A 15,457-nucleotide genomic window follows, 5' to 3' on the forward strand; every position below is an offset into this window, starting at 1 on the left:
ACGTCAAAGTTGACAGTGAAGAAATTTGGTTGAAAATTTCACCTAATCGTCCGGATTGGCTGTGCCGCAAACAACGACGACGACAAACCACAACACCACCACACCACAACACCACACCAACCAGCACGACAAGCAAGCAAGCATGCTGTCTGGGAGCCGAGTGGACAGTGTGCGGGCATGCCTGGCAGAGCTGGTGCATGAAGTGCAGGGTGTGGAGGACAAGTCCTTGAGGGATGCCATTCTGCAAAAAGTGCAAAACTTGGAAGGTGCGCGTGTGCAGTTGTGCGTTTTGCTGCGGTCTAACATGCGTGATTGACATTGCCTGAGTGATTGACATCGCCTGAGTGATTGACATTGCCAATGATCCATCCATCACACACACACACACACATACACACACACACACACACACACGCACACACACACACACACACACACACACACACACACACACACACACACACACACACACCTCACACTACTGCACCTTGCACGGCGTGCCATGTGCGTAGAGTCCATCTTCGACACGGATGACTGGGCCAAAGTAGCACCGGGGGAATCCGTCTTGAAACTGGTGTGTGTGTGTGCTCTCTTCTTGTTTAGCTGCGTCAAGTGCCCCCGCTGTCCTCTCGCTGTGCTATCCCTCTCCCTCTCTCTCGACCACCGCTCCTTGTCACCATCCCTCACCATCACTGCCATCACCGCCATCTCTGCTTCTATATCAACATGCACACAGGCGGTTTTGGGTCTGCCCATGTCGGGGCAGCAGGAAGTGCTGAACAAGTTCTTGTGCGGGTCTGCAAACGGCGAAGGCCACCACAAGAGCCCCATGGAGCTGATCACGGGCATCAAGGCGCCCAAGGGCCAGAGCTTCGGCAAGAAGCACCGCACCGTCGTCCCTTGCCACGGCGGCATGAAAACTTTGCTTCTGCGCACAACCACGGGAGACCCAAGCCCACAGGTGTGCTTGTATGTGTTTGTGTTTGTGTTTGTGCTTGTATGTGTTTGTGTTTGTGTTTGTGCTTGTATGTGTTTGTGTTTGTGTTTGTGCTTGTGTGTGTGTGTGTGTGTGTGCGTGTGCTTGCGCTGTGTGCCTGCGGTTGTGAGCGAGGCTTGTGCTGTGGGCTGTCCTAACTTTGCAGCTCAGTTGCTTCTGCAGCACGTTAATCTCGTCCACTCACCCCATCCATTCCAATCATGCCCTTGTCGCTGTGTTTCGCTTCCAGGTGTTGGCGTGGGCGGACGCGTTTATCGTGCTGTTTGACGTGACATCCCAGGAGAGCCTTGATGGTGAGCGGGCCTGATACGAACTGCTCCTCCCATTGCTCTGCCACACGACCATCACCGTCACCTTATCGCTCCTTCCTTCCTCTCTTCCCCAATCTTCCTCTCGTCCCCAACCTCCTCCCCACCCTTCTCACCGCACACCCCTCCCCATCACCTCCATCCCTCCTCCCTCCCCATGACTCCGTGTGCAGCGGTGCGCCCCATCTGCGGGAAGATTTCACGCTACCGCCGCAGCGTCGACCTGCCCAGCCTCATCGTCGGTGTCGCCGGCCTCAGCGACGACCAGGTTGCTACCCCCACCACCATGATAGGCTGCAGTGGGCTCGCGGGCTCGTGTGTTTTGTGCGCATGTGAATGTTATGTCGAGAAGGAAACGAGGGAATGGTTGGTGAATGGTGGCGATGGTGCACTGGGCGATGTGTTGATGAGGTTAGCAGCTGCCATCACGCGTGTCATACGCTTTCATGACATCATGTTCACACTCCACTCCAACACCGCCACCATGATGCTGATGTGCAGCCGCGGCTCTCAGAGGAGGACGGTACGGCGCTGGCAAACGAGGTCGACCACTGCCTCTTCTTCACACAGGTTCGCCCGTGGATAGGTGTCTGCTTGCAGTGTGCACGTTTGCTGTCGTGTTGGTATGCATGTGTGTGCGTGTGTGTGTGTCTGCGACTGGCTTGCACGTGGTATGTTTCCATGCTGTAACACGAAACACAACCCTTCACCTCTTTCACACACACACATACACACACGCTCTCACCCTCACTTTCTCTCTCTCTCTCTCTCTCTCTCTCTCTCTCTCTCTCTCTTGCACTCACTCACTCACCCTCCCCCCCCCAACACGTCAACGCCAGGTGAATCCGTTCACTGGGGAGCGTGTGGACCGGCTGTTCCACGACATTGTGCACTACGTGGTTGAGTTTGTTGTTCCACAAAACCCGGAGGGCCGCGTTGGGAAGATGACGACACAGGAACTCAAGCTTGGTCACATGCACGCCAAGAGCCCAACCGCAAAGGTGCAACGCGTGCATGTGTGTGTTTGCGCGCGCGCGTGTGTATGCGTGCGTGTGTTTGCGTGCGTGTGTGTGCGTGCGTGTGTATGCGTGCGTGTTGTGTGTTCATTTTGCTGTTGATGTGCGTGTGTGTGTTTGTGTGTGTCATGTAAGCTTCAACTTCCCTGTGTTACAAGCACGTCTCCTCCCAAACGCCTGTCGCCCTCACCAATCTCTTCTCCCCCCAACCGTCTTCAAACTCTCATCTCAGGGGAAGGACGTTGTTAGCGGCATTGGCCCCGGGCGCTCCATCCCGCTCAAGCAGGTGCTGGTGGTGATGGTGGTGATGATGCTGGCAGCACGATGATGTGTGCTGCGCGCTTGTATTCTTTCCTGTGCACATTGTCGCACCAACTCTCACCTTCACCCTTCTTCCCCGCTCTCTAACGCCCCTAACACTCCCAACACTGCCAACACTGCCAACACACATCAGGGCATGTTGAAGAAGACGCCGACGCGGCAGAGTGTGAAGGGGAGCACGAAGCGGTGGGTTGCGCTCACCAGCGGGCAGCTCACGTACTACACCAGCCTGCAGAATTACATGTCAAACACGCATGGCAAACACATTGACCTCTCGGTAAGCAATCATCCCGGGCTACCGCTGGTGTCTTTGATGGAAGTTGATGTGCATTGTGCATTGTGCATTGTGCATTGTGCATTGTGCATCATGCTCGCTCAACGGCCTTGAAAGGTCTTCGAGCATTCATCCTTTGTCATGATCCCACAATGGCAACCACCATTCGTGCGCGCGCACGCACACACACATTCACTCACTCACTCACTCACACAAACACACACACACACACACACAAACACACACACACACACTCACTCACTCACACAACACACACACACACACACACACAACACACACACACACACACACACACACACACACACACAAACACGCATACACACACAAACACTCACAAACACACAAACACACACGCACACACCTCTGCAGCGGGTGACTGTGAAGATGCCGATGCGCCCTCGGTCGGCCACGTCGGTGTCCAAGTCCACCCCGCAGCGCAGCGGTGGCGAGCGCTTCCCCTTTTCCGTCGTCTCGCTCGACGGCCGCACGTGGTCCTTTGAGGCAAAGTCCGAACAGGACAGGACAGAGTGGTGCGTGCGTGTGTGTGTGCGTGCGTGTGTGCTGTGTGCGTGTGTGTGTGTGTGGCTGAGAGATTGGAATTTTCATCGTGTGATGCGTGCGTCTGCATTGCTGTAGTCTTGTGTGATCTCAGTTCTCCGTCCAACTCCACTCACCCCCCCCCCTTCCAACCCATCCCTACCCCTCTCCCCGTTTTCCGAACTTCACCCACGCATTCCTTCTATGCGTTCCTGCAGGATGCGGGCGATTGAGCAGGAAATACACGCGTGTCTGAACCGCAACGCGAGCGGCGGGGCGAAGAACAACGTCTCCATTGACGCGTCGTCCTACCGCATGCTCAGCCAGGAGGACCTCGCCGCCATTCGCGTACGTGGTGATGGTGTTGTGTTGGTGGTGGTGTAGTGTTGGTGGTGTGGTGTTGTGTTGTGGTGTGTTGTGGTGTGTTGTTATCTTGCCTTGTCGTGTGTATGTGTGAGAAGGAACGCGTGCGCGCTGACCAAAAACAACACCACCTCCTGTCTCACTCACCGTCTCCCCCACCCACCAACACAATCCCCTTCGCTCCCCCGCCTCGCCCTGCAGGCTGTTGATGGCAATCTGGAGTGTGCGGACTGCGGGGCCGCTGCGCCGACGTGGGCGTCGCTCAACTTTGGTGTCGTCGTCTGCATCGACTGTTCCGGCGTCCACAGGAAAATGGGTGCGCTCCCGGCACACGTGCTCGTCACAGTGGTGGCGGTGGTGATGGTTGCATTGGTGCGCGGTTGTTGCACTGCCTCTACTGTCGTCACATCACTTGCTCACGCATCATCACCTCCACCACTGTCTCCACATCCACTGCCACCATTGTCTCCACCACACCACCACATCACTCATCATCGTCAGGTGTGCACATATCGCGCGTGCGGTCGCTTGAATTGGACGATTGGAGCCCGCACCAACTCGCCATCATCCTCAACATCGGAAACACAACTGGTGAGTCAGGACAAAGGGGCGCGGGGTTGTGTTGCGTTGCTTGTTGACATCTGTGGATGCAGTGCATACATTCTTTTCCAAGCTCACGCAACCTTGCCTTGTTCCCCCCTTTTTGCTCTCGCTTAACACACACACACACACACACTCACTCACACACAACACACAACACAACACAAACCTTGACGTCCTCTGTCCAGCGAATCACATCTATGAGCATAACATCGCCGGCCGCACGAAGCCGTCGTCCGTCTCATCTGCGTACGCAATATCCGATGTTCATGCCATGACAAGCGTATCTGCCATCATGCTTTGCCGCAACTACACATACACACACACACACACACACACACACACACACACACACACACACACACACACACACACACACACACACGCACGCACAAACATTCCTGCAGGGCGGAGAAGGAGGACTGGATCCGCTCCAAATACGAACGGCGCGAATTCGTCGCTCCAATCAACGACCCGCCAGCACAGGTCGGGCGTGCTGGCACGCAGCACATTGATCGTAGTTTGCAGTACCGTTTTTGACGGCGTGGAGTTCCAGTCGTGGTTGATGAGCGAACGCCACTGCTGAGCACAGTACATGCTCTAATCACACTCATGTACACACACTCATGTACACGTGCATTCCCACGTTCTCACATTCACCCTCCCGCAGGTCCTGCTGTCTGCGATGCGCAACGACACGTGGCCGCGCGGTGTGCTCGCGCTCGCAAATTTCAAACCGGAGGATGTGCATGTGCAAATTGACGGCCTGACGCTCTTACATCATGCCTGCAAGCTCGGATCAGCAACGTGGGCACAGATGCTGCTCTGGGTAAGTTTCCTCACACACGCACGCTTCCACTCAACTTCTCTGTGACTGGCACTTACAGCACATGAATTTGGAATGACCGTGAATGCACTGCGTCCCGCTCCAACCTCACAAACTCCACCACCAACTCCACCACCCACTCCACCACCAACTCCACCACCAACTCCACCACCATTGCCAGGCTGGATGCGACCCGCAGGAGACGAGTGCAGAGGGGCGCACGGCCGCGTATTACGCAAAGCAGTCCGGTTCCCGCGAGTGCGCGCAGCTCATGGCCAGCAGCGGCGGATCTGTGGTCCGCAACGCCTCTGCCCCGGCCTCCGCCCTGCCGTCAACGGTCTCAACGCCACGACACGCAACGAGCACGACCATCACCACGCCCGCTGGTGCAAGGTCGCCATCCACAGCGTCGCGGCCGGCAACAGCAGCGTCAACACCAGCAGCTGCGATGACTGCGACGACGACGCCTGTGGGTGATGCTGGTGGTGCAAAGGCGCGCGGCCAAAGCGATTCCGCCGCGTTTACCCCCACGTTTGCTGATGCTGACACGACACCAAGCAGACGTGTGCCTGCAGGCAAGAAGGTGTTTGGAGAGTACCTGGAAATTGCAGCGGAAGGAAACAACAACGGGAACAACGACGACAGCAGCAACGACGATGATGATGGTGATGGTGATGGTGATGGTGATGGTGTTCACGTGGACTGGGCTGAGGACGAGACGAACCCGTTTTCACCGCGCGCTGCGACGAGATCAGAGAGCATTGGGGAGGAGCTGTTGCCACCAGACCTCGACGCCTTCCACCCGTTTGACGACTCGGTAGGACGACTTGGGATTGTGTGGTGCTGTTGTGGGGGGGGGGTGTTGTATAACACTGTGTTGTGTCGTGCGTGTGCGTGAAGGTGTTTTGTGTTGTGTTGGAACGTCTGCTCTGCATGACTGCCCATCTGTGTTGTCATGTCTCACCTCCATTCCCTCTCCCCTTCTCCCCTTCTCTTTCCCAGGACGACAAAGGCTCGGACAGCTTTGTGTAAACATTCTTCTGTGTGTGTGTGTGTGTGTGCGTGTGTGTTTGGAGTTCTGTGGTATGTGCCCTTCCGCGTTTCCCCTCTTCGCCTGTTTGCTTCCGTTTCTCGCTTAGCCAATACAGTGAATAGGTCTTGCACGGTGAAATTGGGTTCGTGATGAAAGTGTTTGTTGCTGCTCACGGGTGCGTGTGCTTGCCACAAGCAAACGCCGCATTCATTAAGAAGAGCAATCGGGGAAAGGGAAAGAGAGAGAGAGAGACAGAAGGAGGGAAACCTAGGCAGCTAGACACGCAATGCAAACACGCACGCACACAAAGAAGGCGAGCTGAAGAGACTGACAGGCTGACATAGTGAGGCGCATGAATACATTCACACACACACGCACGCACACACACACACACACACACACACACACACACACACACACACACACACACACACAAGTGAATCGAAGCGTCACTTCTTCTTTGCAGCTCGGGCGGTGCGTGGTTTGCGCGCGGGCTTGTGTGCGGGGTTGTTGGGCGTCCACGGACCAAGACTGCGGTAGACGGATGGAGATTCGGAGTGTCGTGAGATGGATGAGGGACCAAACACAGCGCACGACAGCGCATGTTCACACACACACACACACACACACACACACACACACACACACACACACACACACACACACACACGTAGAGCACACACACGCACACACACACACACACACACACACACACACACACACACACACACACACACACACACACACACAAACCAACCTGTCCTTTGATGCGTAAAAGTCCATGGGGTAGTCTGGCTGCCACTCGATGGTGGAGAGGACGACAGATGCCTCGTACGGCGTCAGGAGCGGTTTCTTGAACGCCGTGCCCCAGTCAATCGACAGCCGCGGACACGCAATCTGTGGTGGGGAAAACGGGGTGCAGGATGGTTATGTGAATGTCCGTGTGTGAATGTCCGTGTGTGTGTGTGTGAGTTTGATGTGTTGCATGAATGTTCGTGTGGCTGTGTGCATGTGCATGTGTGTGTGTGTGTGCTCGAGGTTTACGATACAGCTTCAGGAAGCCACCTCAACGACAAGCCAGCATGAACAGCAGCACTGCATTGCAACCAACCTGTACCCACGCGTCGACGTCATACATCAGCTCCAACTTCGCCGGGAAAATCTGGAGACACAGACAGGCGCAAAAATGTGAGGCGAAACTTGGAGGACAGAAGGTTAAAGCAAGCACACACAAGCACGCAAAAGCACACACACACACACACACACACACACACACACACACACACACACACACACACACACACACACACACACACACACACACACACACACACACACGCAAGCACACACGCGCGCGCGCGCCATGACATTCTCATCGTCTGTCACTTGCAACTCACTTGACTGTTTCGACAAAGTGCTTAATATCAATCTGAATGTCGACGAAGACATAGAGCATCTCAATGGTGGTTTTGGTCGTTGGAATCAGGCAGCTGTGGCCGTAATGAACAAGAAAGTCTGCGCCAAGTGCACGCGCCTGCTCAGCAGTTGCGTCCGCAAACACGCACAGACGAACAGGAAGGAGATTGTGTACATGTGAGCAATGAGTAGGCACGTTCCATGCACACCATGTGGAAGCACTGGATCGTCGTGCATTTCATCGCAACCACAGCTTTCACACACGCAGTGAACTGCAACACACACACACACACACACATACCGAATAGTCGTCCACGCAGCAGGCGCCATATGTGACGTCGCCCATGATCATCGTCTCGACGTGTGCAAACCTGTACACATGACAGCATGTACGCCGCAGCTCGTGAGGAAGTGTAGTCCACACACACAAAGCATCCAAACACACGTGCACAAACAAAAGCGTACAAACAAAGTGCATGCGCACACACAGACACACACACACACAGACACACACACACACACACACACATACACACACACATTCAATACACAGGTGCTCGCCCTCCCAAACGCAATCACACGGTCAATTCACCTTTGCAGGATGTCGGAGATGGGGCAGGCAAAGAGAAGAAGCCCCTCTGGGAACTGCAATGCGACTGTTTAACAGGCAAACACACAAACACAGCCGAGGTACGCGGTCAGAGCATATTTCTGAAACCAGGGGTGATCGTGACAGCATGAAGCAGTTGTGTCTGATGACACACGCGCCATGAAGCCCACCTCGCTTTGCGTTCTTCTGTCGCAGCCTCCAGATGGTCTTGTGGAGTTCAAAGTTGTAGTTGCTTGGAAGCTGCCAACAATGCAACAGCGCCACATCACATCACAACACGCGGACGAAGGTGTTCGTCAGCTCACATGGGCACTGTACGGGCAATCGCAGCACTTACGAATCACAATCGAACGACATACAGCAATACGGACGTCAAATTCACACACATACACACACACACATACACATGCACATACCTGTGCGATGGCACGGTTCAGTTCGTCATTGTGCAGGATGTCGTCTGGCACCTGCTGCTGCACCGCCACTCGCCGTCCTATGCGCGACACCATCAGCATCACCGTGTGCAAGACACCGATCGTGAGCTACAGCGGCACACACAAGCACACATGCACCACCATTTGCACGCACACTACAGCGGCACACACACACGCACACATGCACCACCATTTACACGCACCACGCACCTTTTCCGCGGACGACCTTCTTGGGGGCGCTGGCTTTGACGACCGTCATCTCCGTTGATGCAGGCGCAGGCTGTGTTGTTGATGGTTGCTCCGCTGGCTGGGACTCCTTCTGGCAACAGCCTCCCTGATTTCCACTGCCACCACAACACGACGCTGTCGTCTGCGTGAAGAGCGAGCTGGCCATCTCCTCTGGCTCGCACACGCAGCCTTCCCTCGCATCCTCGCTGCTCATCGTCGTCGTCGTCAGCTTGCTTGAGGCACGTTGTGCGTTGTTGCCTTGGATTGCCGAATAATATTGGAAAATATGGCCATTTATCCCACATTGCTATCTCCATTTCTGGGTGTCGTGTCGTGTTTGTGGGTTTGTGTGTGTTTGGGGAAGGTGCAAGCAAGCTTCATCTGCTCCGCTGCTTCGGCTGCTTCGGCTGCTTTGCTGCTTTCCCGTGGTTGGCAGTCAAGAAGCCACCGTGTGCTAGCTCTCACACACAACACCCACACGCTCATGGAGCTGCTCCCAACACACGCACATCATCAACATCATCATCATCAAGCAACATCAACATCATCATCAACATCGTCACCTTCCACAGCGCAGTCATCCCTCGACTTTTGGGAACGTGGTGGCAAATCGCCCAAACTTTGCTCAAATTTGGCACCGGAACTGTCACCGTCGCGCACAGTGCCAGGCGACGCGCATTCCACAACCACCACAACACAGCGACGACAGAGTGTGTTTGTTTGGCGCACCCGACACGGTCCGCTGCTGCTGTTGCGTTGGCTTCCATCTCTCGCATGGAATCACAGCCATCAGCTCGCTGTGAGTGTGCACTTGTCTGGAAACAGCTTCGTGTGCTGACGGGCGTCGTCGCCAGACAACATGAATGAAGACGAGGCTCAGCGCATCCTTGAAGTCAGTCCACTGTGATTGTGTGTGTGTGTGTGTTTGCTCGTGCTCGTGCTCGTGCTTGTGCTTGTGCGTGTGCGTGTAAACGCACCGCGTGCGCGGAAGTGTGCGTCCACTCTGGTGGTGCGGTCGCATCATGCATCATGTTGCATCTTTGTCGCATGATGCAGGATCATGCAGCTCACCACTGCTCAACCTGTCGCATCCATGAAAGCTCCTGGAGAGCAAGGATGAACGCATTCGCACGCTTGAGCAATCGCTGCTCCGGCTGCAGAGCAGTCAGCACCATGCGCAGGCCGAGTACCACGAGCTGCAGCGCGTGCATCGCCTCGAAGTCGACCAGCTGCAGTTGCAGCTCAACCAGTGAGTTGTCAACAAAGGGCACAGGGAACGGAACAGAGTGGGCAAGCGAATGTGCGCGCGTACGTGCATGCGTGCATGTGCGTGAATATGCGTTAGTTCCTGTGCGCGTACGTACATGCGTTAGTGTGTGTGTGTGTGTGTGTGTGCTCTTACCGGTATTGCACGACTCACGTGGGATTGCTGCTTGCCGTTCTTTGCATCCAGAACGAGCCAAGAGCTGGCGTCTTTACGCGAGCTCCGTGATTCGACAGAAAACTTGTCGAACGTGTGCACGGTCTTGCGGTCCGAGAACGAGTCTCTCAAGTACGTTTGGATGCATGACCGTGCTTGTGTGTGTGTGTGTGTGTGTGTGTGTCTGCACGTGTGATGTGTGCATCTGTTGCGTAAATCTTCGATTGTGCTTGTACGCATGCTTACCTATCTTGAAGTAGTCCATGTGTGTGCGTGTACGCGTCGCTGATACCCTCACGACTTGTTCTTGTTCGACAGGCAAGCTGTGGACGAGCTCGCGAACAACGCGACTGAGCTGCAGGATAAGGTGAGCGGGGGCGGACCTTGTAGTGATCGCCCACTCAGCATACAACACGAAGCGATACGCTGTATTCTTGTCACTGCTGCAAACACACGCACACACACACACACACACTCACACACACTCACACACACCCTCTTGGAATTGGTAGCTCGAAGCCGCAAACAGGCGCGCGGATCACCATCTGCAAACGAGTGAATCCCAGACTGCGCACATTGAGGTGCGTCAGTCAACGTTGCGACTGGCATGCACCCAACTCACCTTCACGTCCACATTCACACGCACACGTGCAGCACACATTCAAACTTTCTGTCTCACAACACCCAACGCGCCGTCACACACCACATCACCCCATGTTTAAACCTCACCCCAACTGCCCGCGTGCGTGCGAGTGCAGAGCCTGAAGTTGGCGGTGTGCAATCGAGACGAAGAGATTGAACGCCTTCGCGATCACATCACAGACTTGCAGCGCGAACGAGCGAATTGGCAGCTGGAGAAGCGTCACACACACGCGCAAACACAGCTCTCCGTGGTACGCACCCAGAGGGGAGGGTTGTGTGGTGGGGTTTCTTCAGTGAACCTTTGTGTGTGTGTGTCTGTGTGTGTGTGTGTGTCTGTGTGTGTCTGTGTGTGTGTGTGTGTGTGTGTGTCTGTGTCTGTGCAGCTGCATCTCGAAGAGTTGTTGCCAATGCATGAACAGTTGTTTGTGACTGACCTCCCCCCCCCCATCACCACTACCACCACACCACCACATGACCACCAACACCACCAGCGGGAGCTGCAGGAGCGGCTGCGCATCGAAGAGGAATCGCATGAGGACACGTGCAGACAGCTCAACTCAAGCAACGAGATGCTTGCAAAGGTACCTGCGTTTGAGTGCGCGTGTGCGTGTGTGCATGTGCAAGCAGTTGTTCGATCGCTCGCATGTGTGCACGTGTGTGCTTTCGGGGTTGTTAGTCTCCTTTTTGTTTGGTCTGTTTGCGTGTCTATGCGTGTGCTCCTTGTCATGTGCGCGTCTTGACACATGCGCACACCTCTTGCCTTTGCTCGCACCAGCATAACCATCATCACCATAGCCATCATCATCACCATCACCGTTATCATTGACTGTTGTAGGTGAAGCGAAACGTTCAAGAGACGGTGCAGCAGTTTGAGGACCAGCTCTTGGGTATGACAATATCCCAATTTTGTTTCGTGTTGTATGTGTGTGTGTGTGTGTGTCTACTCGGGCTTGCAGCAAGCAACCCGTGCAAGCACGCTCAAGCCCATGATCCTTTTCTGTCTGCCAACAGTTCTTCGCCAGAAGCATCAGGATGAAGTTGAACACCTCAAATCGCAGCTGGCGAACCGGCCCGTGCGTCCACCCCTCACAGACACATCAACACAGGCACGTCATCCCCCCAGTCCTTTGTAACTGTTTGACAACTTGCACAAAGTGAGTCTATGCAAGTCGTTAACACATACACCTGAAACTCACACAGAACTCACGCCTCCTGCGTCTGCGTGTGTGTGTGTGCGCACATGTGTGTCCGTGCGTGTGTGTCTGTGTCCTTTACAGACGGATTCAATGTCCGACGATCGCCTGTCCCGCCTTGAGAACCAAGTGAGTGATGGCTTGCACACATTGCGTTGGTGTTTTTTCATTGAGACGCGAGTCATCAAGCAACTCCCATACTCTTCGTCCTCCTCCTTCCCATGAACACCACTTCGACCTTCCCTCTTGCCCTCCACTTCCTCACGCCACCACCGCCACAGGTGCGGGCTGCGCTGCACCGCCCGCCGAGCGGCGCCAGTGGAGACGACGACGACCACGACGGCTTTGGCGATTCCGACGCGAGCGGAGATGCGAACGACCGCACCCCGCTGCCGTCGTCATGCGCGCGCTTCAAGTACCTCTCCCGCCTCATGGACTTTGACTCGGCACAGCAGCGCGGTGGGTGGTGGTGGTGATGTTGTGGGTGGGGGTTATCTAATGTTGGTGATGATGCTGTGACTGCGAAACCCGTTTCTTTTCAAACACTCGCACGCTCTCCCGTACCAACACGAGCGCAATGCTATTTGAAAGGATTTGATCAGCACTCACATCGCTCACATAAACGTTTACACACACACACACACACACACACACACACACACACACACACACACACACACACACACACACACACACACGGCGCTCGTACACAGCTGCTGCTCACCTTCGTTACCCGGATGACAAGTACCTGCACGAGCTGCAAGGCCACATTCTCGCCATGAACAAGGAGCACGGGGTGGGTCCACGAACGATTGTGTTCCACCTCAGCGGTGGTATCTGCTGCTGCTGCTGCTGCTGATATTGCGGCTGCTGCTGCTGATATTGCGGCTGCTCTTTCTTGCCCGCATCACATCACCTTACACTGTTACTCACACGAACATCTCCTCTCCCTCCCCCACAATAACCCTCGCCAGGCGTTTGTTGATCACCAGCTGCAGGTGCTTGAAGAGGTGCAGCTGCGATATGAGGCCGTTCCCGCCAAACTCGCCGGCACATATGCACGCGCACATGATGCACACGCGCCACGCCTTCGCTCGTCTCGAAGTCGCGCCGGGAAATTCAAAATGGGGATGAACGGTGATGGTGGCGACGGTGACGATGATGGCCGTGATGATGACAGCGGTGACGGTGGTGAAACTAAGATGCACCACAGAAGAGGCACCACCCACAGCAGCAGCAGGTATAGCGAACGCCGCGCCAACCCCCTCTTTGCTGTGTCGCGCATGCTTGCAGCATCACCACCATCTGCAACAACAACAACAGCAACAGCAGCTGCTGGAGGAATGGGTGCGCGTGTGTTTGGCGGCATCGAACACGTGCTGCGATCCATTGAACAGAACATCGAGGTGCGCTTGTGTGTTTGTGTGTGTGTGTGTGTGCATGCGTGTAGGTGTGTGGTGGAAAAGCTGATGTCTGTTGTGTGGACGCCAACGTAATCTGTGTGTGTGTTCATGCTACTCCGCTCACCATTTGCCCTCACTTGTCTCTTGTCACACACACACACACACATCAGCGCGTGTCTCAGAGCGCACGTGAGCGTGAGGACGAGTCGAAGCAGATTGTGCGCATTGTCCAAGACAAGATCAAGACGACCATGTGGCGCCTGCAGGAGGACATTATGTCCGATGTGACCGATGCGCTCCAGCAAGTTTCCGCCGTCCAGACACGCAAGCCGACCCCGCACGCACCAGAGGTGGGCGATCATGCGTGTGTGTGTTTGTGTGTGTGTGTGTGTGTGTGTGTGCGTGTGTGTGTGTGTGTGTTTGTGTGTTTCCTTTTCCGGACGCTGACCCTCACGTGCTCAAACACACGCCTCTGCAACTCTCTTCCGTTGCAGTCTAACTACACGTCCTGGCTGGAGCGGCGGCTGGTGGAGGCGTTGGCGGCAAACACAAAACTGCGGACCGAGAACACGATGATGGCCAAGACGCCAAACGTCGCCGTCACGTCGTACCGCCACTGCGCTGTGAGTGCATAGAGGGAGGGAGAGGTGGTGGTGTGTTTTGTGTGCGTGCGTGTGTGTTTGACAGTTTATGGTTGCCTCCGAGTACGGACACATACATCCAACTTGATACACCTTTGTCTTACACATCTCCCTCACGCACTGACACACACTGACACACACACACACACACACACACACACATCACGCTCCAGAGCATGCTGGTTGACAGTTTTAGTTCACAGGCTAGCGCCATGGTGGCTGTGATTGTCGACGCATTGTCGCTCATGCATTCGTGGCTCCGCTCCCGACGCAACGTGGTACGCACAACACAGCGATGTTGGCCGTGTTGGTTAAGCCTGTGTGTGTGTCACAGTATTGTGTCTGCGTACGTGCACATGCCAGACTTGCATTGATGAGATCACACCACGCACACAAGTCTCAAGTTCTTATTCATCTCCGTCCCACACACACACACATACACACACACACATACACACACACACATACACACACACATACCAACGTCTGTCGGTATTCTTGCTGTGCATGTAGGAGCTTGCGCAACATTTGTGTTCGCTGCGCGTCAGCAAATTGGACGAGCTTGCACAAGAGCTCACAATGCTGTAGGTGACGTGTATTTGTCGTGCGTATGTGTGCGTGTGCGTGTGTGAGTGTGTGTGTGCGTGTATGCATGTGTGTGTATGTGTGTGTTCCTGTTCAACTGCTATTTCTTGCCAATTTCAACACACGCCATCGCAGTGCTGGTGGCACATTCTCACATTCACACCCTCACGCCCACTTCCTCGCGCATCGTCTTTGGTTCAACACACACACACACACGTCTCCCCGCCCCCTTGTCATAGGCACGCTCGTCACCCGCACCACTCCCTACACCAGCAGAAAGGCGGACAGACGCATGTGCATGAGCGCGTGGATCCTTCCTCGCCGCAGACCAACACCACAGACACGACGACAACAACTGCAACAACAATGTCGCCTCCCTCATCCGCATCACACATCAGTGGCAACAACAACAACAACAACCACAAGAACAACAGCAACAACAACAACACGGGTGACAGCGCCCACCATCACCACCGCCACCACCACCGCCACCACGATGGTTATACGAACGCCTTCGCGAACGACGACTCCAACTGCTCTGTGGAGGATGACGAGCTGCCGTGTGTTGCGGCTGTTGAGGGCCTTGCGT

General features: G+C 55.1%; 3 protein-coding genes across 3 annotated transcripts in view; 2 read left to right on the top strand and 1 right to left on the bottom strand.

The window, feature by feature from the left end:
- Positions 1-49: 49 nt before the first annotated feature.
- Positions 50-6,335, top strand: PTSG_12374 (uncharacterized protein). Its single transcript, XM_004992817.1, has 18 exons — positions 50-266; positions 513-574; positions 737-961; positions 1,227-1,290; positions 1,479-1,573; positions 1,807-1,875; positions 2,145-2,306; positions 2,554-2,607; positions 2,776-2,919; positions 3,307-3,467; positions 3,693-3,822; positions 4,039-4,153; positions 4,339-4,428; positions 4,626-4,686; positions 4,845-4,923; positions 5,108-5,266; positions 5,445-6,080; positions 6,266-6,335. The coding sequence occupies exons 1-18, from the start codon at positions 143-145 to the stop codon at positions 6,293-6,295; spliced, it is 2,460 nt and encodes an 819-aa protein (XP_004992874.1). The 5' UTR covers positions 50-142; the 3' UTR covers positions 6,296-6,335.
- A 60-nt stretch (positions 6,336-6,395) lies between these two features.
- PTSG_05983 (diphthamide biosynthesis protein 1) lies at positions 6,396-9,254 on the bottom strand. Its single transcript, XM_004992818.1, has 9 exons — positions 8,967-9,254; positions 8,739-8,815; positions 8,493-8,562; positions 8,305-8,368; positions 8,014-8,083; positions 7,699-7,830; positions 7,408-7,458; positions 7,054-7,193; positions 6,396-6,827 (listed from the first exon to the last, which is right to left on the bottom strand). The coding sequence occupies exons 1-9, from the start codon at positions 9,196-9,198 to the stop codon at positions 6,746-6,748; spliced, it is 918 nt and encodes a 305-aa protein (XP_004992875.1). The 5' UTR covers positions 9,199-9,254; the 3' UTR covers positions 6,396-6,745.
- A 344-nt stretch (positions 9,255-9,598) lies between these two features.
- The window catches only part of PTSG_05984 (uncharacterized protein), a 9,099-nt gene continuing 3,240 nt past the window's right edge, over positions 9,599-15,457 (top strand). Inside the window, exons 1-18 of the mRNA XM_004992819.1 lie at positions 9,599-9,876; positions 10,085-10,233; positions 10,438-10,536; positions 10,723-10,771; positions 10,917-10,985; positions 11,163-11,297; positions 11,538-11,627; positions 11,882-11,933; positions 12,058-12,152; positions 12,324-12,368; positions 12,521-12,698; positions 12,953-13,035; positions 13,214-13,645; positions 13,813-13,992; positions 14,137-14,265; positions 14,457-14,561; positions 14,797-14,867; positions 15,108-15,457. The exon at positions 15,108-15,457 is cut by the window's right edge and continues 608 nt beyond it. Coding sequence (XP_004992876.1) covers positions 9,844-9,876; positions 10,085-10,233; positions 10,438-10,536; positions 10,723-10,771; positions 10,917-10,985; positions 11,163-11,297; positions 11,538-11,627; positions 11,882-11,933; positions 12,058-12,152; positions 12,324-12,368; positions 12,521-12,698; positions 12,953-13,035; positions 13,214-13,645; positions 13,813-13,992; positions 14,137-14,265; positions 14,457-14,561; positions 14,797-14,867; positions 15,108-15,457 — 2,344 coding nt within the window. The 5' untranslated portion in view covers positions 9,599-9,843. The remainder of the gene's footprint in view (positions 9,877-10,084; positions 10,234-10,437; positions 10,537-10,722; positions 10,772-10,916; positions 10,986-11,162; positions 11,298-11,537; positions 11,628-11,881; positions 11,934-12,057; positions 12,153-12,323; positions 12,369-12,520; positions 12,699-12,952; positions 13,036-13,213; positions 13,646-13,812; positions 13,993-14,136; positions 14,266-14,456; positions 14,562-14,796; positions 14,868-15,107) is intronic.

This window comes from Salpingoeca rosetta (assembly GCF_000188695.1).
Source record: "Salpingoeca rosetta unplaced genomic scaffold supercont1.15, whole genome shotgun sequence".
NCBI classification, from domain to species: Eukaryota; class Choanoflagellata; order Craspedida; family Salpingoecidae; genus Salpingoeca; species Salpingoeca rosetta.

Excerpts from the sequence above, each read along its gene's own strand:
- PTSG_12374 (XM_004992817.1), top strand. The coding sequence starts at position 143 with ATGCTGTCTGGGAGCCGAGTGGACAGTGTGCGGGCATGCCTGGCAGAG. Across the intron at positions 575-736 it reads GGGAATCCGTCTTGAAACTG|GCGGTTTTGGGTCTGCCCAT; the intron begins GTGTGTGTGTGT and ends ACATGCACACAG. Across the intron at positions 962-1,226 it reads CGGGAGACCCAAGCCCACAG|GTGTTGGCGTGGGCGGACGC; the intron begins GTGTGCTTGTAT and ends TTTCGCTTCCAG.
- PTSG_05983 (XM_004992818.1), bottom strand. The coding sequence starts at position 9,198 with ATGAGCAGCGAGGATGCGAGGGAAGGCTGCGTGTGCGAGCCAGAGGAG. Across the intron at positions 8,563-8,738 it reads TGAACCGTGCCATCGCACAG|CTTCCAAGCAACTACAACTT; the intron begins GTATGTGCATGT and ends CATTGTTGGCAG. Across the intron at positions 8,369-8,492 it reads ACAGAAGAACGCAAAGCGAG|TCGCATTGCAGTTCCCAGAG; the intron begins GTGGGCTTCATG and ends CCTGTTAAACAG.